Below are 22,781 nucleotides of genomic sequence, written 5' to 3'. Positions count from 1 at the left end.
CCTCTGTGATGGAGCAGACACAACACACACACACATACAGAATGAGAATTATAAATATTGGCTGCATGCTTGAACAGCCGGTAGATAAATAATAATTCCTTGTCTCCTAATCTCTTCATCAATTGTAGCAAATGCCACATCAGAGGCTGAAAAAACACGAGCCAGTTTCCACCGTTAGATGACAACACTCGGCGGACATTCTGCTGTGGTTATGGACAAATAATGACTAATGTTAGAGACCTCTGGTTGAAAAAAACAAAACAACATTTTGATAAAATGCTGTGTGTGTGTGTGTGTGTGTGTGTCTGTGTAAAAGTCCGGGTCCTTCAGAGAGTAATCAGAAAAGAGCTATGCGGATTTTTTTTTTTTGAGGGGAATGAGAAATAAAAATGTAGAATTTCATCCAAGAAGTTCCGGGAAGTTTGGAAATTCCATTTGACACAGTGGCCTACGTGTGTGTGTGTGTGTGTGTGTGTGTGTGTGCGTATGGAGAGATGAGGGTGTGTGTGTGGAAGGGGTGGGGGGCGGACTGACGCACAGGAGGCAAGATAAATAGCATAACTGGAGACACTGCACGCTGACGTGTCAAACACACACTAACACCACTTCATGGATCAGTGAAAAAATAAAACATTCTCTCCCACACACACACACACACACACACACACCGAGCGTCCCCGAGTCATATATTGAGTTGCTGGAATATGTGAGTGTATGTCTCACCACTACAACAGGAGAAAATGTCTCCTCTCACCTAGGCAGAGCTTGACCCGGCAGGTATGTCTCCTAATTTTTTTATCCCAGCCAGTAACGTGTAACAATATATCAGTGGGAACCCGGTGTGTATGAATTATTATGGTGAACTTTGTCCCAGTGGAATTAGCTGGCACATTATGAACGGTGGATAATTAAAGCACCGACGAGCCAACCTGTCAGAGCTTTTCACCGTTCGCACATGCAAGGCTGACAATTACCAGAGTCTGGGCCGACTGAGCGTTGTCACATCTGTACATTATGTAACGGCCTGGTGTGTACATGCTGTTCTAAGACAATGTACCGTGCATATGCACACGGGCTGCACAAGTGGGAGATGTTGCAAAACAAGTCTCACGAGCACATAGGTAGATCAGTAAACACGATGTCAATCATACACACACACACACACACACACACACACACACCTGTTGCTGTTGCAGGTGCAGTAAGTCGACGGGGCTGATCTCTCCGTTGGTGTCTCCGTTCGACCCGCCCTCTCTACCTCCCCCTCCATCTGACTGGCTGCTGAGGCTGCTGACTCCGTTCTGGTTGGACGGTGTCGTTCGAATGGTCTCAGAGGCTGATTCCACCATCATCACTGGCACCTGAGGGTGGAGGAAGAGGAGGTGGAGGGGAGGTTGGAGGGGGGCAAGACAACACACAGATTTAACAAAAAGTGACCTGTGCGGTTTGAGCAGAAAAGTCTGCTCCCATCGAAGTGAACAAACAAGGCAGGAAACTAAAGCAAACACACGCAGAGATAGAGGAGTGAATTGTGTGTGTTCATGTGCACGCGTGTGTGTGTGTGTGCTTTGTGAAAAGCTCTTTTGGCCATGAACCACCCACACACAAACATGCCCAAGTGGCCACAAAGGCACAACACCTGAAGCAGGCACCTTTTTTTTTTTTTTTTTTTGTGTCTGCATGTAAATGTGTCTAGGAGCGTACGCATGGATTAGGATCAGACGTGCAGCAAATCTGAACTGACAAGGCTGTTAATACTCTGCTATATAGTTAAATAACACAGACATTTCTCCAATAATCAGAGGTGGCATGTGTGCGCTGTGCGGAAAACCATGAGCAGGTTGGGTCTTTGACAACGATCTGTTTGATGCACCTTCATAGGGCCTCTCTAATTAGAGCGTGTTCCTTCCACAAAACCCCCGACAAAACGAGCCGTTCCTGGATGTGTTGTTGTTTTTTTTTTGAGAAACAACGCCTCGCAAACACGCGGGCGCATTTGCCATCGTTAGGGAGCCAGAAGCGTGGGAGAGAGAGGAGACACACACACACACACACACACACACACACACATCCTCGTGCAAGAACACACAAAACAAAACAAACCTTCATACAAGCACGCACGGCTGTGAACTCCTAATGACAAGCTCAATCTCGTCTTTCTGCCTCATCCAGTTTTAGAAATTAACACACACACACACACACACACACACACACACACACACACACAGGCGCGTATGGTTTTTAAGAGGGAAAGTTCTGATGCTTTTTATTTCAAGCAAGCTGGAGTGGGTACACAAAACGCCATCGAGGCATTGTACATGCTTGTCTGTGAGTGTGTGTGTGTGTGTGTGTGTGCAGGCGTTTTTCAGAGGCGTACAAGCCATGCCTTCTGGGGAAACAATAAAAGGCATTTCATGAGAGAATCTAACTTTCTTTTCCTCTGAGGCGAGAGCAGGTGAACCTCTGTGTGTGTGTGTGTGTGTGTGTGTGTGTGCATGTTTCTATGTACAGAGCGCTGGTGGCTCTGTTAATGGAATGCTGCCAGATGCTTGTTGAGGGACAGGGACCTGAGCATGTGTGTGTGCGAGTGTGTGCAGGTGGATGATCTGTGCTATGTAAAAGGGTCATTGCACCCAAATCTTTTCTCACAAGTGGTGCCTAACTGTGCAGATAGTTTTGCTTTATTTTTCAAGGTTTTTCGAGATACCTGCCCAACACAATGGAGGCAAATAGAGTTTTATTTGTGTGGCTCAATGCACTGAGAAATTACACTTTCTGCAGCTATTCGCCTTTTTCACAAAAACCCACTTACCCTGAAATCTGAGAGTTGTATGCTAAAGAAATGTTTTTGTGTGTTTCAGGGGGGGAAAAGAAAAAACACACGATGCTGTCGAGTTTTTAAAATGATTGGAGCCGCACAAACAAAAAGTTTCAAAGTTGGATTTCTCAAGGCCTGGACGCACAAAACAAAAAAAAGAATAGCTAGCTGGATGTGAAATGAGAAGTTCGTTCTCGACCTCGTGAACAGTTGGTGGGGGGAGTGATGCTTTTTGATTTAGGTGAAATAAACCTTTAAAAGCACGCGGGTGCTTACGGACAGGTTTCGCCAATTTAAGACGTCTCCCCCTAACAAGCAGCACCATTTCAAAAAACCACAAATCACGCCGCGGTAGTTTTCCTCCTCACTCGCTCTCTCTCTCTTCTTTCTCGCTCCTGGCACCCATCCGCCTATGGAGTTAAGACTCCGAAGTAGAAGAGTGTTATTGTGACATTTAAAGCCAGTCACTTAATCTCCAACCTCATTCCTCTTCCCAACACTTTCTCCCCTCTTCATTCTCCCTCCTGTCCTGTCCTGTCCTGTCCTGTCCTGTCCTCCCCGCCTTCGTCCAGACCCCCGGCTCGTCCAAACTGCTCCCTGAGGTAATATTACGAAGCGAGGCATCACGCAGAGCGATCAACAGATCCCGTCGTACACAGTCCGATGACTTTGCAGTGCAGTAGAAAACTCACTCACATCATCATCACTACGTCTCGCTAAGCATGAATCACCAGCCCACACTATAGTGCGCCGTGTGCCGTAATGTACTGTACACCCATCTGCTTCTTAACTCTTCCTCATTGACCTTATTAGCAACGAGGGGAAGAGAGATAAAGACAGACGGAGAGATAGAGCTCGCAGGTGGACAGGGACCTAATGGGAAAGAGGGGAGTGTGTGAGGATGGGAGCGCATGCCCTCTGTTTCACACACAGGCGGTGTGGTATGCTCGTCTAAAGGGTGTGTACTCTGTCATATCCTGTAATGGGTGTATATAAGCTGGTGTAATGGAGGTCGGGAAAAAGGCAGAGGCATAAATCTACCCTGAAGTCTCTGATTAGCGCTATGATACACACACACACACACACACACACACACACACACACACACACACACACACACACACCTTTAAGTTTAAGTGTTTCTGGCAACGCATAGAAGCTGCCCGCGCCGAGGCCTGCCTCAACCCGCTACTCGCTCTGTCTGTGTGTGTGTGTGTGTGTCTCTTTCTCGCTCGCTCTACATGCTCAGACCCCCTCCACCTGAACCCCTGACCTGACAGTGTGTTTCGGGAGAGACATTCCCACTACCCCGAGGGGACCGAGCGAGGGAGGGAGGGAGGGAGGGAGGAGCGCAGATCAGAGAGATAAAGAATGTGTTTGGAGGAGCGGGAAATAAAAGGCCTCCTTTGCCTTTTAATTGGGATGGAGAAGAAGAAGAAGGGAAATGGGACTGAACATGTTTCTGATGACTCTGAGTGTGTGTGTGTGTGTGTACATGTGTGTGTGTGTGTGTGTTTCTAAGAGGCTGACACCTACCTTTGTACTGTAATGGATTAGCTCACAGCAAACGCTTGTTGCATGTGTTTATGTGTGCGTCTGGTGTGATTGATGAGTGGAGAGGAGCTGGGATGAGTTCCTGTTTCGACATGTCAGTTTGTTCAGATGTTCCCAAAATTTTTTTTTTGCAAAATTTGCACCCCCCACCACCACCACCACCACCCTTTTCTGTTCCTTCCCACTGCTCTGGGTGTGTGTGTGTGTGTGTGTGTGTGTGTGTGTGTGTGTGTGGAGTTCAAACAAGCCGAGGCCAAATGCCCAGTGAGCTGGCTCACAACTGCTGACTCTCAGGCTTTGTTGGAAGGGATTGGCTCTGTCAGATTCCTCCTGGTCACAGCTCGTCAGAACCGTAAAGCCGGACCAGTTTCACTTTCTGTGAATGTGTGTGTGTGTGTGTGTGGGAGAGAGAGAGAGAGCTGTGTACAGTGTGTATTTATGTGTGCATCTGTGTTTACAGCAGCTTAGTGAGATAATAAGTCTTTATCATGTTATGCCTCATGTGGGAATATTTCCAGCAGTCCCAGAACGCCTGTTCTGTTTCCTCCGCCTTGCATCAGCTCGCAGGAACGCTGCTTATTAGGCAAAGAACTGAGGGAATAAGGGTGGGAGGGAGGAGAGGGAGAAGGAGGGAGGGGGTAAGGGAAAAAAAAAAAATGTCTGTACCAGTATCTACACTCCATCATCTATCTACTTTCATCTGACTCTTGAATTATCTTTCTCCTACTCTTTGCTCACGCGTCTTTCTCCCTCTGGTTACGCCTGGTAACTAGTGGCAGGTTCAACCCTGGAACACATTAAAGTTTTTTTCTCCCTGAAATAGAATCCACATAGGTTATTTCTATGATCTTTGATAGTTCAATCAATATTTGTGAGCAAGAGAAACATTCTTCCCGGAGAGAGAAATCTGAGGAATTGGAGGAACTGAACCTGTTTTGTAATCAGGAAACAGAATTTGGAAGAGCCCCTTTGTTGACAGTGAGTGGCTGTGTGGATTCATAAAATATTTGGTTTAGCTGTTACACCCAAAGGGGCTTTATTTCATTATAATTGACAGTCACGAACTTAGAAAACACACATGAAAAAAATTACCAGGGGGTTGCTGTCACTGTGTCCACAAAATGTCCTATTTGCTGTCAGTGGAGCAGCTCCAGGGTTTGTGTCTCTTAAAAGCATGACAAAGGGTGTAAGCTGTTTTATTCCTATGCTTTGACAGGGACATGAACACTGACATAAAAAGACAGATTAGAACTTAGTAAACACTTACACACCCATATTCTCACACTCTCACACCCTTGCGAGCTGGCAAACGCTTCTCGACTAAATAAACTGTGACACAGGCCCCGAGGGAATCTTCTTTAACTCCAAAACCCCAAGAACAAACCCACTCATCAGGTCTGAACTCTTGCGTCTCCATTAATCACTCTTTAGGGTTTGCGTGTGAGAGATGCAACACCGAGCAAAATAAGAGCAATAAGAAAAGAAAAAAATCGAGAGTGAGAAATGAGTAAACATGGGTTGTTCTATTAATGTTCCAGTAGTGATACTGCAGCGGTGACAAAGTGTTCTTATATTATCATAGTTTCAGGGCAGAGTTTCCAACACAGCACTGCGCCTTCCATACATCCTGCTACTAAAGCAGCTTTCTCTTTATCTTTCCATGCGAGTCGATATTTAAATATTTAACTACCGAGGCTTTCTTGTGCGTGTCAAGGCATGTTAACTCAAAGAACGTCATCACCCTACAGTAAATGCAATTACGGGAATAACTGACAGCTTTTTTTTTCTTTCTTTCTTTCTTTTCTTTCCCAAAGTGACTACACGCTGTTGCGTCACCGCAATTTAGCCGTTGTTGAAAAGAGTTTTTGCCACTTTCAAATTTTTCAGTTTCTTAATTGAGACGCATTTCTTTTAAGATTATTTTTTATGCCTTTAATGATAGGACAGCTAAAGATAGACAGGAAGCAGAGAGAGGGGGAGTGACACGCAGTAAATGGCGTCCGATGCGGGATTCGAACTACAGTCGCCCCTCGCTATATCGCGGACTCGCTGTTTCGTGGAGTTTTTTAGTGTAATTTTGCATGCTTTTTTTTACAGTGTACTGTACAGTATGAACGTGCATTGTGTTCTGCTCCTGATTAACTAAGGGCAGGCACGGACTGATAATCTGGCTACCGTGCATTTGCCCGGTGGGCGACGTGCTATTTGGGCCGACAAGTCCATATATATAATATATATATATATATATATTATTATATATAATATATATATATATATCTATATATATAACAGTAGATCCACAGCCCAAACCACATGTTGGGCCGGTTTTAGCTATGGGCAATGCGGGCGGCTGCCCAGGGCGCACGGCGCATCTAGGGCGCACGAGAAAAAAATTCGCCTGGTTGTGGGCTGGGCTGGTCCAAAATGCTGGTCCAGTGCCGATTTTTTGTCCCAGTCCGCCCCTGACTAAGGGAGTACTGTACAAAATGCATGTAAAAAGGTGTATAAAAGTGTGTGGTTAGGAGTTTTACGGCCTTAAAACATGTATAACAATTGTAAAACATACTTCGTGGATTTCATTTATTGCGGGTTATTTTTAGAACGTATCCCCCGCGATAAACGAGGGACCACTGTATACCGAGGACTATAGCCTCCACACACGGGGCGGCCGCTTAACCCACTACGCTACCGACCGCCCCTATTGAGACGCACTTCTTCACGAACTCCCTCCGCAGACTTTGAGACGGCAACATTTCGTGTACTTAAAAATGCTGAAATGTTGCGTGTAGTACAGCCGACGACTATAGCTCGCTCCGTATGTTTCACGTATCTTTTTTACTCTCCCGACTCTAGGAGAATGACAGAAGGGAGAGAGGGCGGGAGAGGAAGAGGGATATCTGCGTGGCATTTCTGAGCTGACGTGTATTCGCTTCAATAAAAAGAGAATGAGGTCAGAGGAAAGCTGAAGAAATAACACACATTCTCTCTCTCTCTCACACACACACACACATAAAAAACATACTGCAGAAATTCTTTTTTCCATCACTTCCCTATCCAAGTTTGGTTGTTTCCTCAGCAGCTGGTCACTGCTGCTAGTCCTGGATTTGCAGCAGGATACCTGTCCCTCTTCCACACACACACACACACACACACACACACACACACACACACACAGAAAAAAAGCTGGAGCTAGCAGCTAACAGCAGCGCTCCAGGCTACCCTGGCTGCCAGCCAGCGCTAACAGGTTGGCTAACAGTAAAGGGCCAATGCTAGATGTCTGTGGCTGCCCTGGCCCTGCTCCAGTGCTAACAGGTGAACTCCATTATCCCACAGACAGATAGTCAGTCAGATGTGGGCCAATATCTACTACTGGCTGGCTGGCTGGCTTCAAAGAGCACCAGAGAGAGCGAGAGGGGGGAAGCTTGCAGCTCTGGCCTTATAGTCTGACCTCCAGCCGGCTAATGAAGAAGCCAGTGCTCTTTGTTGGGGAGTGGAGAGAAGACAAGAGGGGCACAGAATGCAGATGATAAGAAGATCCCCTGCTGCATAAACATGGGGAACGCTTCCATACTCCTGCAGGACTGTCTGCCATATGCTGCTCAGTGTGCACGTGCATGGCTTTCCTGTGTACAGTGTGTAACCTGCCATATACGCGACGCCCCGCCTCCTTTCCGGCACGCACATCTGCGCGGGTGCGCGTGTGTGAATTGTGTGCGTCTGCGCGCCCGCCTGCAGCCCTCTGAAGACAAAGTCCCTGTTTACAGAGCCCATAAAGATTAGCCTCCCTCGGTCAGGTGGGTTCTGGAGCCATAGGTAAACACACAGCGCATTCCGCACCGATGAGATCGCTCCGTATGTGTGTATGACCGGGGCAAACATACACTCCTGCCTTCACCTCGACCCTTCCTTTAGAGCGCAGTAAGTGATTTACCAGCTTGCAGACTGCTGTCTGTTCGAAAATACTGGAGACAGACACAAAGATACACACATACACACACATATTGCACACACACACACACACACTGCACACACAAATATTTGTAGAAGGAGCGGACTTCATGCACACCTCATTTATCTGCGCCTAAAATCACGGGTTGTACATTCCTAAAGAGGTAAAACTCGGGAGCGTGCACGAGGAGGCGAGCGTGCCCGTGTGCCAGTTGGAAATCATCCTGTGATCATGAGGATGAAAAATCCTCTGCCTTCCCCTTCATCTCTCCTCTCTGTCCTGAGAGGTAACGGAGGCTGAGGTCAGGTTATGACAGTCCACAACGGCTAATACTCAGATTGTATTTAACATGGTGGAACAGAAGGTGAAGAGGGGAGGCGGTGGAGGAATGGAGGGCAAGGAGAAGGAGAGAAGCTCGGGAAAAAAAAAAAAAGGCAACGTGCCTTTATTTGGATCTGAAACCGGCTAGAGCGCCGCGAAGCAATTAGCAGCTCCGTCCTACGAGAGCTCTTTATTAGAATGACCTTCACTGTGAGGGTGGGTGGGTGGAGGGGGGGAGATAGTGAGAGAGATGGGAGAAGATTTTTAAGAGAGACAGATGAAAAGGTGTCAGTAGGGAAATGGACAAATGACATGAAGGTGAAGCAGATGAGTAAACTGAGACTTACGTAAATAGAGATTTAATTTTTCGTATTTGCGCGACATGTGGAGAATTTGATCCGTCTGACTCTGAGTCCACCGCGTATCAAAAAACCACATTGACACGGGCAACGAACCTGGAGTGTGCAGGTGGACGTGACCCGTCAAGAATACATGAATGCTCAGTCCTATTAACCACATAAAAATGGGACTATCCTTCAATTCATATTAAGAGGAGCTTCCATTTTAACGAGAAATTGCTCCTGATATTCCACCTGCACCAAATAAAAGAACAACTCCCTAACTTTAATTACAAGGGACAATTTACATTTTATTGCGTGAAAAAGACAAAATTGTGCAAGAAATAGAAAAGAGAAATATATTTTTACGGATAGGTAAATTTGTTGCAGTTGCCTTAAGGTAAGACATAATTTCATTTATAATCAGAATTTGCATTATAAGGAAGATAAAGTGGGCAGATTTAATAATACCTGAAAATGAGCAACAGCAACTTCCAAAAATAAAGGGTTACAATGGGTGGAAAAAACTGGTGTTGTAAAAATATAAATAAATATATATCAAAGTGGACATGATATAATTTTATACATCGGCTTTCAAGTCGGGCACTTTGCATTTCCTAGTTAATTAATAGATTGGATCAGAGCGAGTTTAATCAAATATAATTGAATAAGTCCACAGTAAAAAACAGGCCAGACTTTAAAGGAGACATGCGGAGAAAATGATAGCATGTCCACTTTTCAAATTAATTGAATTTTAGTACTTTTGAACTTGGTCCAAGCTGTTACAGAGATAATTAATTCACATCCTATCCAAAAGTGCTAAAACAAGATGATATCCCTGAGCATTCAGTATGGGTGCACACACACACACACACACACATTTTTCTGTTCAAAAGAGCTAAATAAAAATCAACACTGTTGCACACCAATGACACATCCATAATGGATTCCATGTAATTGTTAGTTTTCCGTTCTTCTTGCTCTTTTCTCCTTACTTTTGTCTTACAGGCCACAACTTAAAATATTAATAATTTCTAAGGCGGTTCTCATTGTATTAAAAAATGTCTCCTTTATAATTTATCAGAGAAAGAAAAATCTTTGTTATAGTGACAAGCATGCTAATTAATAGAAGCAGAAGGAACATTGAGAGAAGTCATACTAATTTGGAACATGCTAATATTAATAGAATAATTTATGGCGCAGTATAAATAAATTAATAGAATATTTCGTTTGAAAAAGGGGATGCCTTCAATTCAATTTAGGAGGAAAAAAAAGTCTGCCTCTTGGACAAGGACATTAATAACAGTGCTCTATCACCAGAAGAGAGAAGGAAGACACAAACTAAAGATGCACTGTTCACTTTTAAAACGCATCAATATTTCACTCCGCTAATGAAAATTGGATGAGCAACACTTGTATTTCCCGCCTTGTTATTTTCATTTGCATTTTCTGACCGGTAAATTTGTGCAGAATCCACGAGAGGCAGATCTTTTTTTTCTTTAAATGAGACGCCTCTTACTCTTCCCATTGGTTTCATGTAAACTAACAGCAGCGGGTGAGAGAGGCAGACATGGAGTGAGAAAGAGAGAGTAACAAAGACAGAGAGAGAGAGAGAAGTGGACTGGGTCATTACCATCCTTATTACTCCTCATTAAAATACACCCATCACAAAGACATTCTGCTCTGTATGTGTGTGTGTGTGTGTGTGCGCCTGCATGCATATGCATGTGACCGAGCGAGTGCACGCGTGTTTCTGGTGTTCCCGATGTGCACATGTGCGTCCTTATGCAAAAGTGACAAAAAAAAAAAAAGAACAATATAATTGGAGAAATGTACGCAGTAATAATAGGTATTCAGAAAATGATAATTCATATTAAACAGGGTGCACAAAGTCAGCCTCATTTGCATGTTTTAGATTATATGCATTTCAAAAGTAATTTCCGCAGGGCATATGAATGACATTAATTCCCGGGCGGGTTCTGCTATAGACCTCAAACTATCAAACACTCAAACATTTAACAGATGAAAAAAAGAGGGAGCCGGTGCCTTGGCAAGGGGAGATTTCAAGGTTAAAGTATTTGAATGTGAATTTTTTAAACTTCTGTCTTGGTTTGTTTAAAGTTGCTCCACAGCTAGACTAAGAGTTCCATTAATTTGGAGATTCAGTGAACCACAGATGTGTGTTTTTTTTCTTTTCTTTTCTTTTTCTTACTCAGCTGTATGCGTGCATATGTGTGTGTGTGTTCCTGTACCAGTCCGAGAAAGACACCTCTCCTACCTAATCCACCACCATTTCCTCAGCAATAAGCCCTGAATTGGTCTGACTCACTTTTTTTGTGAGTCATGTGCTCGTGTCACTCCAAGAAGCAGACTCTGGAGCGACGCAACAAAGAGAAAAGAAAGAAAAGACAAGAGCTCCGATAAGCCCGCATTATAACTAGACCATAAGTGATGGAGGGAGGGAGAGGGGGGGGGGAGAAAAAGTGATGAAAAAGGATGAGAAAGAGCATGTGGCGAGGGAGGGAGGGAGGGCAGGGACGGGGACAATGGGAAGAGCTGGGAGAAGGAGAGAGAGAGACAGAGGGTTCCCTCTCCTCGTCTGTTCATGCCGAGAGGAAGACCCAGGGGCAGGAAACAGGCTGGATGAATGTGTGATTCCAGTGGAAAACTGGATGCCATGGACAACATTCTTCTCTTATTAGGGAATCTGGTCAGCAGCCACATTATAGCGCCTGACTCATTACTGCTTATGTGTGTCTATCAGACAGACACATATTGCACACACACACACACACACACACACACAGCATCAAGATGTTCCCCACCTGTTATTCTCTCTAAGTTTTGGCCGGCGCACAAAGTCATAGCTGGAGAAAGAGGAGGAGGAAAAAATAGCGAGAAGAAAGCGCATGGGACGGACGGAGGGGCGGGGGGGACGGGACTAAAGAGCGAGGCATGTCTGTGTCTTGTTTGTGGTTTTGTCTTCGTCTGTAAACAGAGCTGCTGCTGTGAGTATGTTAGCGTGTCATTATCTCATTAAGAATTGATGGCTTCCGCGCGGAAGGGTTTCTAACCGTTTTGTTTGTGAGCGTTCGGCGACTGATGTTGTACAAACACGACAACCACAAAACACACATATCGTATCGGAGTGCGGCCGACACACACGCCGACGACGACGCGAAGAGGAAGATGGTAGTCGCATTCACGCAGAATCCCCGTCAGTGTGTGTTTAAAAGAAAAACACACACACAGATTTTTAAGAAAATACACTGATGGACAAAAGTGGCACTTCTCCCTCTTCATCCCCGTCTCCCCTGGCCACCTTTTTTTTTTTATGCCACTGATGTTTAAGCACTCTCAATGATGTGAAGCGTTCTGTGGAAGCAGACTTCAGAGAGTGAAAAAGGGGAGAGAGAGTGAGGCGGAGTGGGGGAGCATATCTAGGGGCAATAAAAGTGGGCTAATTGGGGCCTGGGAAGCATGTTTGTTTTCTCGCTTGTTCTTTTTTTTCCCCCCACCACTTTCATTTTTCCTTTTTTCCCAGCCAGTCACAGCAGATCTGTTCATCTGAGAAAGACGAGTGGAGAAAGCAAAGAGGATTAGATTCCAGTAAGACACAAATCGTTGCACACACACACAGACACACACACACTCGGGTATGGACGTGCAACTGTGCTCACACCAAAGCACACACACACACTCATGGACTAGATTTAACGCCATAAGGCATCCGTGGGGTGTGTGTTATTGAACAAGATCTGTCTGTCTTAACCAAATGACCAACAGGGTGCAGGACCCTCTATTGGTCTACTCACGCCTTATCAATACACTGGTGCACGGCCTATTCAGCAGCAAAGAGCTTTCCTATGGCTGCAGCTCAACACTGGATCAATGCTATGAGCAATGCGGACAAACTGCTGCTAAACAGACCGGCCCCTGCCTCGAAAGGCCCGGCTCCCCCAGGCTCGGATCGTTCGCCTAATGGAGGTCTCCGCCAGGGCCCCCGAGGGCCCCCTTACTACCAAACAGGCCCCCAAGGATTCAACCCCCCTTCTCTTCTCAATCTCTCTCGCTGTCCACCCCCCCCACTTCTCCCTCAATCGTTTCTCCATCCGCACGGTCGTATCGACCTCCGCCTCTTTAATCTGGAGCGCGGACTTATATCCTCATGTGTGCGTTTGAGTGTGATCACAACATCCATACTAATGTGTGAGTGTTTCAACCGCTGACTGTAGAAGTCCAGCTTGACTGGTTTAGGTAGTGAAAAGGGGAGAGAAAAAAATCTCTCTCTCTCTTTCTCTCTGTTGCTCTCTCTCTCACCCTCCCCCTGAACGTTGCTGGGATCCCTCACCACATGACTCCCGACTAGTCACTCTCCTCGCCCCTGCATTTGTCTACTTTAATAACAGTGAAAATAGCAAGAGATGAAGAAAAGGAAAAAAAAGCGATGGAAAGAACCTGCATATTTGTCATTTCCGATTGTTTACCTTTTTCACGGCAAATTGATTTTTACATCTCCTGTTACTGGAAGCTCTCTGGGCTCGACTGCCAGGCCTGTCTGGCTCTGGCCTCAGCTGCCAAGCCCGTTTCTGGGCTTTATGACCTGGCTCTGGGGAGGACTTTTAAGGCTTTCAACTCACAAGTCATTTCAATGATACAATACGGCTTTTGTCCTAACCACCTTTGTTGTTTTCTTTCTTTCTCCATGCCGCCTCTCACTCGCTCTCTATCTTTTCCTCTCTTTTCATCTCTCATTCCCAAATCCTTTTTCACTCGCTGCAAGTGTGAGCCGCAAAGACTCAAAGGACTTAGTCTTGTCCCTACCCGTTTTATTAGCAGGAAAGGTGGACTTGTTGCATCACGACGGGTTGACAATCAAACAGAAGACACACACACACACACACACATCAAAATCCTCCAGCTGACATTTAAGTCTCGCTGTGGGGCGAGCCTGGTTGAAGCAGGCTAGAGTTTCTCTGTGGTGGCTGGGCGGTGCGCTGTGGTTCGGATCTTCCTGGGTTCTGGTAGGACTGAGGTTTGCCTGCAGGGACCTCCAGTGAGCCAGGCAGCAGGCCTGAGCTAAACTGAGGCCAGAGCCAGGAATAGTCCTCAATGCAGAGGGCAGGCCTAATGGTGTGTTTGTAAGGGCGAACCCAAACAAACAACCTGCAGTTTGACTTGAAGGACTGAGTGAAGCTCCGGCCAGATGCTGTCAAATGGGAGAAACACACACAAACACACAGCGTGTATGTATACAGAGAAGCTGGGGCTGAAATAGACTTGTGGCAAAAGAAGTGCACCACGTACCTCCAGACTAAAGTCATGGCATCAGCCTCAGCACCGCGCACATGTCTGGACTTCTGCCTTGCACACAGCCTCTGTGTGTGTTTTGTGTGTGTGTGTGTGTGTGTGTGTGTGTGTACTCATGCTAACTCCACCATTTCTCTCCATATTCACACTAATGAGAGAAAAGGGCCAGAAAACCTCTTCTGTAATTACTCCCTAAGGAGCGAGGTTTCAGCATGGCCATGGTGCATAAACAAATACTTGCTCACACACACACACCATGCACACACACACACACACACACACAGATATCCAGTATGCCGATACGTCTCGAACAGGCTGACATTTAAATGTGTTCACCTGTTGAAAAGTGCGTGCATCAGAGCATGTGTGAAAGTGACAGGGAGGATAATACCAGTAATAATATCATATCATTATGGCAGGTAAGTACATCTGCTAATTAGAACTTAACCAAGTAAGTGTGTGTGTGTGTGTGTGTGTGTGTGTGTGTGTGTGTGTGGTAAAGGGCATTTCATAAACAAACATTAACACCATTCACCTCACAATTAGACCTTTCTTAACTTCGCCTACAGAGTGGTTGAACTCCGTCCAGTCTCTTGTAATGACAAATCTAAATGGAGCTTTGCCATAAAAAGACACTAGTCTCGCTTTACTTGGGTGTGTGTGTGTGTGTGTGTGTGTGTGTGTCAGATCGGGAGAGGAGGCGACGGAAAGAAGAGATAATAGGGCAAACATAAGGTCAATGTTTTTATAAAATCGCTGTCTTTGTCACACTGAATCAGTTAGGACTTCTCTGCATTTAATAGCGCCTTTAATTCGGCCAGTATTAGCCCGCAGCAACTTTTAACAACTACAATAGTCTCATTCAGTGCGCGCACGCACACACGCACACACACACACGTGCGCACAAACCACATTTGAAAACCTGCTCACACACAGACAAAGAAGCAGAGATATACGACAAAATCAAGCAATCATTTTTTTTTCTTCTCCTGTCTGAGAGTGAATAGTTGGGAAGGGAGTCTTTGAGGCGCGCGTGCGCACACACACGCACGCACACGCGCACGCACACACTCCCCTGCCCAGTGTTTGTGGTGGCGGCGCACAGCTGGTAACATCTGGATGTATTTTAGAAGTGTTTACATTTCCAAAATGCTGAAAAACTACACAGAGAAGGAGAAAGAGGGAGACAGAATTCTGAAAAACACTGCAGGTGCCAGATGTGTAATAAAGAAAGGAGCAAGTCCCAAAAGAAGATTGTTTAAAATCTATCACAGTGGAGTTAGTTCACTTTACACACACAGACACACACAGACACACACACGCGCGCGCGCTCATAACCGTTGGCCAATTGCTGTTATTGCCATAATCCTAGTCCAACAATAACTGACATCTGGTGCACTAATTGGCAGACTACAGCTTCTCCGTCTGAGTTTTGTCCCATCAAGCTTCCCTTACTGGAGCTGCTCGGATGAAAACCGAGACTTCAGCTTCACAACGCGGCGTGCCTTTACTGCTTACCAGCTGACAACCACTCTTACGCACTCACCGCCACACACACAACACAACACAGCAATTTCTGCCGACATGCATGCACGCACACACACATTCATGAGTACAGAGAGAGAGAGAGACACACACACACTCACACACAGAAAACAGCTGCATTTCCATTTTACTTCCCCTAAATGACGAAAACACAAAAACAGTTGGACTTCATTCAGTCTAATCAAAGCTGACATTGAGTACATCTCTGCGAGATGATGTCAACAATGAATTAATGCACGTGCAAGCAAACACACACACACACACACACAGACACACACACACACACACACACACAGTCTATAGGAAGCAATTTTAGTGATTGGGTGTAATTTACTGGTGTAAGGTGAAACCAGACAAGGCAACTAGAGTTATTCCTGCTAGATCAAAAACAAACCATACACACTGAGGTGGTGGGGGACAGCACACACACACACACACACACACACACACACACACACACACACACAGTACTGAAAGGCTCAGGATGTGTAAGGTGTTACAAAATGGCAAAGTGCTTGAATTTACAAGAAATGAATATTTGAATATTGTCCCACGCAAAGTGTCCTTGGGAATCACTCTAATCCTCTCAGGTATGCCACTTTCCCATGGTCCAACCTAACCTCAGCACACACACACACACACACACACACACACAGGGGAGATTATTAAAGCGACCTCGTGGCACATGGAGGTTCCTGATGGATTTAACATCAGGAACGATTGTTAACTTTTAGGACTAAAAAGACTTGGAGTGACTCCTGAGAAAAAAAAAAAAGCGGAGCTCTTAGCCAGACACATGGATCACATGACAAGTGGGCCGCAGCAGCAGCAGCAGGGACCCCTGGGAAAACGGCACAGTGCCATCTCTCAGATCACACGGACTCAGGAGCCTGGCGGTAATGACGCCGCGCAGCTCTATCATATTTAGGTAGGAATATGTACCATTCACATGTGCGGGAGGTTGAAGTGGTTTTTGACGTGGATATGTGCATCACGGACAAGTGGTTAACACAAAAAAAGAAGAAGAAGAAAAAAAAAAAGATAATCACCGTGAAATAAATTAAACCTATTAAGAGGAACATATGCTCAAGGTGACAGAAGAAATTAATTTGGCTCAACTATTGAGACCCATACCTCCACCCCGCTATAGGATTTCCACCAAACTAATTATCACGCTCCACTTTCAGAAATAATAAGGAAAGTACTTAATAGGTTAGGATTCAACCCTGCATTCATGTGTCCATTTAACATCCCTGCTTTCATGCCCACACACTCCTGCCTTAATGCAATTTCACATCCATGATTTAAAATAGGGGAAGGAATTATATTTCAAGTGGTGTCAGGATTAGAATACACAAACAGTGATATTAAAACACTGTACGGTCGCCTGTGCGCGCGTCAAGCCTTTTCTGAGTGGCTGCAAAGGAGGTAAAGATGTTAAATAATGTTTTTGTCACATGTTTAGGTCGGGCAGAGGAATTACAACGAAACCACAGATCTCTGATTAGTCGTCTCTCGCTGTATATTAATTTTGTTCCCTCCCTGCTTTATGCCGGTTAGCAGTTTAATTTTTAAACAGAGCGCAGATATGAAAAGACCCCCAAGTGTGTGCTCCTACGCCAGCAACCAGAGTCTGTTTATCTAGTCAGCCGGTTCGTTCCAATTATAACAACATCCAAATGCAACTATTGTTTCATTTTGAATATTCTCTAAAAATTAAAACTCACTTTTTTTGTGTTTTTATCCTCCCTTACTTACTTACGCACCACTGAATTAGCATTTTGGCGCCCCAGGCTGTGGAAAAAGTGCAAAGTCAAAATGCAGGTTAGGCCAGTTTGGTTCATTATCCGTGCAACAAAAGTTAAGCATAAAATAAATGCATAAAAAGATTGTGCAAGATGATCAAATTCATGTTTCTCATTACAAGAATTTAAATGCAACAAACGTGAACGAAGCACCTTTCTTTTTCTGTTCCCCCCTCTCTAACATATACCCTTCTGTCCTTTGCTTATTTCTCCCTGTGCGATCACCGAGCTCTCTCTGTCTCTGTAATTTTGTCCTCTGTGAAAAGTAACAGGGCAGAAAAAAGCAGTCGATATCCAAGTCTGAGAGGATTACTGCATGTCACTCCATCCGAGCACGGCTCACGCCACCACGACAGGCATGACTACAAACATCTCGTGTCCCATCGGGCATCAGCTGAGCTGCTGTCAGAGACATCAAAACAGAATTTAAAAAAAATAAAAGAATTATATAAAACAAAAACTAAAAAAAATAACAGACTGAGAGGGAGAGGTCTATTAAGTGCTGTGGTTTTCTATTAAACTCTAGTGGAGGCGGTGGAGAAAAGGGGAAGAGGAGTTCACATTATCTAAGAGAATTCCAATTAACACTCTCCCCCTCAGTAATTAGCTACTAAAATAGCAAGCGAACAAACCCAAAATCCCAACCCTGACGCCACCGCGCTGCCTAATTAATTCTCGAATCAGGAGCATCCGATGCAGAAAAGAACCTGATAGTGTAGATGACAGACAGACTGGTCAGGATAAACCACGAGGACGATTTATTAAAGTGTAAAATTGAAAGTTAAAAAAAAATATTTAAAAAAAATGTTTTTCCATTTTTGTTCTTGGTCTGTTTTGCTCTGGAACTTTTCTTTTGGACTTTTTAAAAAGAGAAAAAAAAACTTTGTAGTAGGACTTACTGTAGCAGAACTAGAGTGGAGCTTATTAATAGATACGTTTAGTTAGAGAGAAAAGGCAAATACCATTTATCTCCATGAGGAATAAACGTGATATAAAATAAAAAAAAGAAGAAGAAGGAGCTCGCTGAGCAATCTAGGCCGAACAGAAACGAAGCGAACGAGGGAGGGGGGGGGGGGGGGAGAGAGAAGTGGAAGCGAGCGCCATAAGCCAGAAAAGCAGATATCTTTTAGCCGTCTGCCGCTCATTTGCTCCCTCACTGGTCAGTTCTTCCACTGTTTAATGCAAACAGATGAGGCCTTTTCTCGCTCTTTTTCCAAATCCTTTCTTTTTTAACGGTGGCTTCTTGGCCTCTGCAGTAACGTCAGCACAGCGTCTATTAAAACAGCATGTGTCCCAGACTGCTACACACACACACACACACACATTCTGCATGGATATGTTTTTTTGTTTTGTTTTTTTGCGGCTGAACTTTTAACCTCTTTCCATGAAGTGACATCTGCGGCGCGGGGCAAGGTGCGGCGAAACTTTTTTTTTTTTACACAGATGACATGTAGATAAAAACCTACACAATCAGTGTAAGTTGTATTAAGATGTCATATATCTGCAGCTCCTATCAGTGCCCGGCATTGATCGATAACGAGGCAGAGATAAACTCAATCAGCCAACAACCCACCTGGACACAAGGTGGGCTAGAAGATCCCACTTTAATAAAAGCAGCCTAATTCATCTGCTTTTCAATATGCACACAGCCGTCTGTTTCAAATTAGAGGTCTAACACACACACACACACATGCACACTGACACACACACAGTTTATGGACTATACAGTAGCTCCAGCAATAGCTTTTAATATATTGAGATACCCATCAGGTAGATTTTACACTGATTTCTGCAGCCCACACACACAAACACATGAAAATGAAGTCCGACACACACACACACGCCGTAGACACAGTGGCACATTATAAAAAAACACATGCTGTCACACGCTGATCTGTATCTGGACAAGTCAAACTGTGATAAAGTCACTCTTCAACTACAGCAATCGATGGAAGTAATTTATTTACCTCACCAGGCAATTTCTGCTCTGTCTTCAGGGAGAAGGAGAGAGAGAGAGAGAGACGGAGGGAGATTTGGCAAGCATGTGTGAGTGGTGTGTAAATTAATCTAGCAGCAGTGAGATCCAGAGCCATGTATAAGTCCATAAAACAAGAGGAGGTTAAAGCAGCTCACATCATACATACACACATCAGGCAAAGGTCCAACACCAAAACCACTTCTTCCAGAGAGAGAAGAGACATGAAACGTCATCTAGGTTCCATTAATGTGATGTGCTATCCCTGGATGCCACTAAAAAGAGAGGGGGGGGAAAGAACAGTTAAGAGTTCTTTCTCTTTCTTTCTTTCTCTGTCTTTCTTTTCCCTCCATTCAAAACCAACACGCACTGGAGAGAGAGAGGCCTGTCCACGGCCCTTAACTTTAACTCAATGAAATAAAAGGCACTTAACTAAGCCTCAATGATCGATACAAACACTGCTGCCGGCCGGTGTTCGCACACATACGCACGCACATGCACGCACACACGCACACACTTATCCCACCTCCTCAGATGCTCATGCATATGCATGTCCATTGTGATTTATGCATCCTGGCGGGGGTGTGAGCCTATCTGAGAGCAAGGCCAACACACAGGTCAGCTCATTTGTAAATCAGTTGCCTATTTATGGATGTGTATGTGAGTGTTTGTGTGTGTGTGTGTGTGTGCATATCGCTGCATGTTTGTGGCTATAAATTTGGGTATATGTGAGTATGGGTAGAGGTCAGCGTTGGAAACAGGCTCATAATCACCGCAGCGCCTTCATTCATTATATTTATTGAATTCTCTCCAGCTTCTGCTCTTGGTTGCGTGTAAATCACACAAGTTCTACACTCCGGGTTATCGTCCGTTCAGCGCGTGTGTGTGTTTGTATGTGTGTGTGTGTGTGTTGCGAGCCATGTCCGCTGAGTGCTGACTGCTTCTGCCAACCGGCGCTCTGACCCTGCCCTTTGCAGCAGGAAGTCGCCCAACTTTCTGACCTCTCTTATTATTCCCAGAGAAGGTTTTTAGAAAAATGCCTTCCCATCAGAGCGGCTGTCAGTTAATAGGGTCCCAATGGTCTCTTCTGTCCTTTTGCACGGGATTATGGGTAAAAAAAAAACAAGATCTGAACCCAAAGAGGTGTTATGGGGGTTAAACGTACGTTCATTTGTGGCATAATCGGAGAATATAGCCTTCTTTGCACACAAAGTGAGGAAAACAGTGTGTGCTTTCCTTTGTGGAAATTCAGTGGTGTTGCTCCACCCTCCTCCCACCTCTTCTGAACAACAGATTTGGGCTAATAGGGCAGCTGCTTGTCCCCCCCACACCACACCACACCCCTTCCCTAAAACCCCGCTATGCTGCTCCCCCTGCAACCCTTCCACCCTATCTCTCTTCCCCAAAAAAAAAAAAAAAAAAGCCCAGGAGGAAGCCTGTTGTTTTCAACTTGTTTTTGACATGGCTGTGAATGGAAAAGTTCCAACTGGAACGCTCATCCAAGAAACAGTTGTATTTATTTTGCGCGCTTTATTTTCCTTGAGCGCCGTTCAGGATATTTCTCCAAAATCATTTAAGAAGATATGAAATGAAAAAGAATAAAAACACAGCGCACCACGGGGCTGTCTGTTTATCCATCTATCCATCTATCTAAGCTTTTTTTTTCTGTTTTGCTACGTTGTCAACCGTATCCCAGAAATAAACCCACGCATTAGGTCGGCCAGCAACTATGGTTTGTAACGTCATCACTCAAACACAACAAAGTTTATACACCCCAAGATGCAAAAAAAATATAGAATCTGGAAAGACTACAGCAAGTGCCTGGATAGACAAAAAAGGAAATATGAAAATATTGCGAGCTCTTGCAGCACAAAAAAAATAAATAATAATAATACCAGGAGAAATGCTATCATCAAAATAAAAAAAACCCTCAAACGCACAATCAATCCCTCGTGGTATGTGTAAGCGAGCTCATAGAGATGTTTCAATGGACTGAAAACTACTGCGCCCAAACACATAAGACAGCCGGGTCTGACCCTGTGTGTGTTCATCTGTGTGCCAGTGTTTGTTTGTGTGTATGTAGGGGGGGGGGGGTACCCATGTGTGTAACTGGAGCCCAACTGTAAGCCATATGCCACTGCCCCCCCCAAAACCAGACACACACACACACACACACATGCAAAGAGGCTTCCATGTAAAAAAAAAAAAAAAAAAAAAAGCCCCTCCACTTCATTAGGAAAGTAAACACAAGTGCTGTCTGAAGTGGCTAATTAGAGACTAATTACTCCCTGCTCGTTACTAATGCAAATTAGATTATGCTGCTTAACTTCCTCGTGTCCACAACGCTGCCGTTAATTGAGGCCTTTTGAAATTAAATTACCCGCTAATTAGCATATCAAAACCATTAATTCTGAGCGAGGAGGGGGGGGAAAAAAAACAACAACAAATGCCAAGTTTTTGCTAATGCGTTTTGCTAATTGAATATGTAACGCTCAATACGAGGGGGGGGGGGGTCGGGTTCTATGCACAGAAGAACCTATTCACACGGTGTGTGTGTGTGTGTGTGTGTGTGTGTGTGTGTGTGTGTGTGGAGGAAGCAGCCAGACAGAAACACCATGCATCATAAGAGCAGCATATAATTAAAGGAACCGTTCTATCCCTCCAAACGCTTTGTCAATATTTCCCTCTGAACGCACGACTCCACTGATGTTCGGCGTGCGGGGAGCGAGGGATACAGCAGAGACACAGAGAGAGAGAGAGAGAGAGAGGAGTGTGAGAGGGGATGGATATTCATCTCATGAGAGGCAAAAGAGCCACTGTGTGTGAATGTGGAGTGTGTGGTTTTGCAGAGGTATGCGAGCGGGGTTAGCGTTTGTCCACTCGGTAAGCCTTCTTTGAAGTAAGGAACTACTGCTCTCCTAAAGCCCCGGACCCCCTGCCAGCTCTTTCTCCGTGCCCCCCTCCCTCCTCTCTCTCTCTCTTCAACTGGCCCCTCTTCACCTCCACTACAATACCTGTCCAATTAGGGAAACGCACGCACACACACATGCACATAGGTACCCACATACATACACATCTTATGGCCACTAGAAGGTGAACGGCACGATCTTTCCTTCAATCAAAGCTGAATCTCTCTCTCTCTCTCTCTTCAGACTGAATAGATGAT

The 22,781-nt window shown here is 45.0% G+C and overlaps 1 protein-coding gene across 3 annotated transcripts in view; it reads right to left on the bottom strand.

Annotated features, from left to right (window-relative positions):
- Positions 1-22,781, bottom strand: part of foxp4 (forkhead box P4) — a 191,372-nt gene that overhangs the window by 56,815 nt on the left and 111,776 nt on the right. For all 3 annotated transcript variants that reach the window (XM_027279839.1, XM_027279838.1, XM_027279841.1), the window contains exon 2: positions 1,182-1,361. In XM_027279839.1, the coding sequence (XP_027135640.1) occupies positions 1,182-1,361 (180 nt within the window). The remainder of the gene's footprint in view (positions 1-1,181; positions 1,362-22,781) is intronic.

Source organism: Larimichthys crocea, chromosome VI (genome assembly GCF_000972845.2).
Source record: "Larimichthys crocea isolate SSNF chromosome VI, L_crocea_2.0, whole genome shotgun sequence".
In the NCBI taxonomy this organism is placed as follows: domain Eukaryota; kingdom Metazoa; phylum Chordata; class Actinopteri; family Sciaenidae; genus Larimichthys; species Larimichthys crocea.
This window is presented reverse-complemented; position numbering and strand designations above follow the sequence as displayed.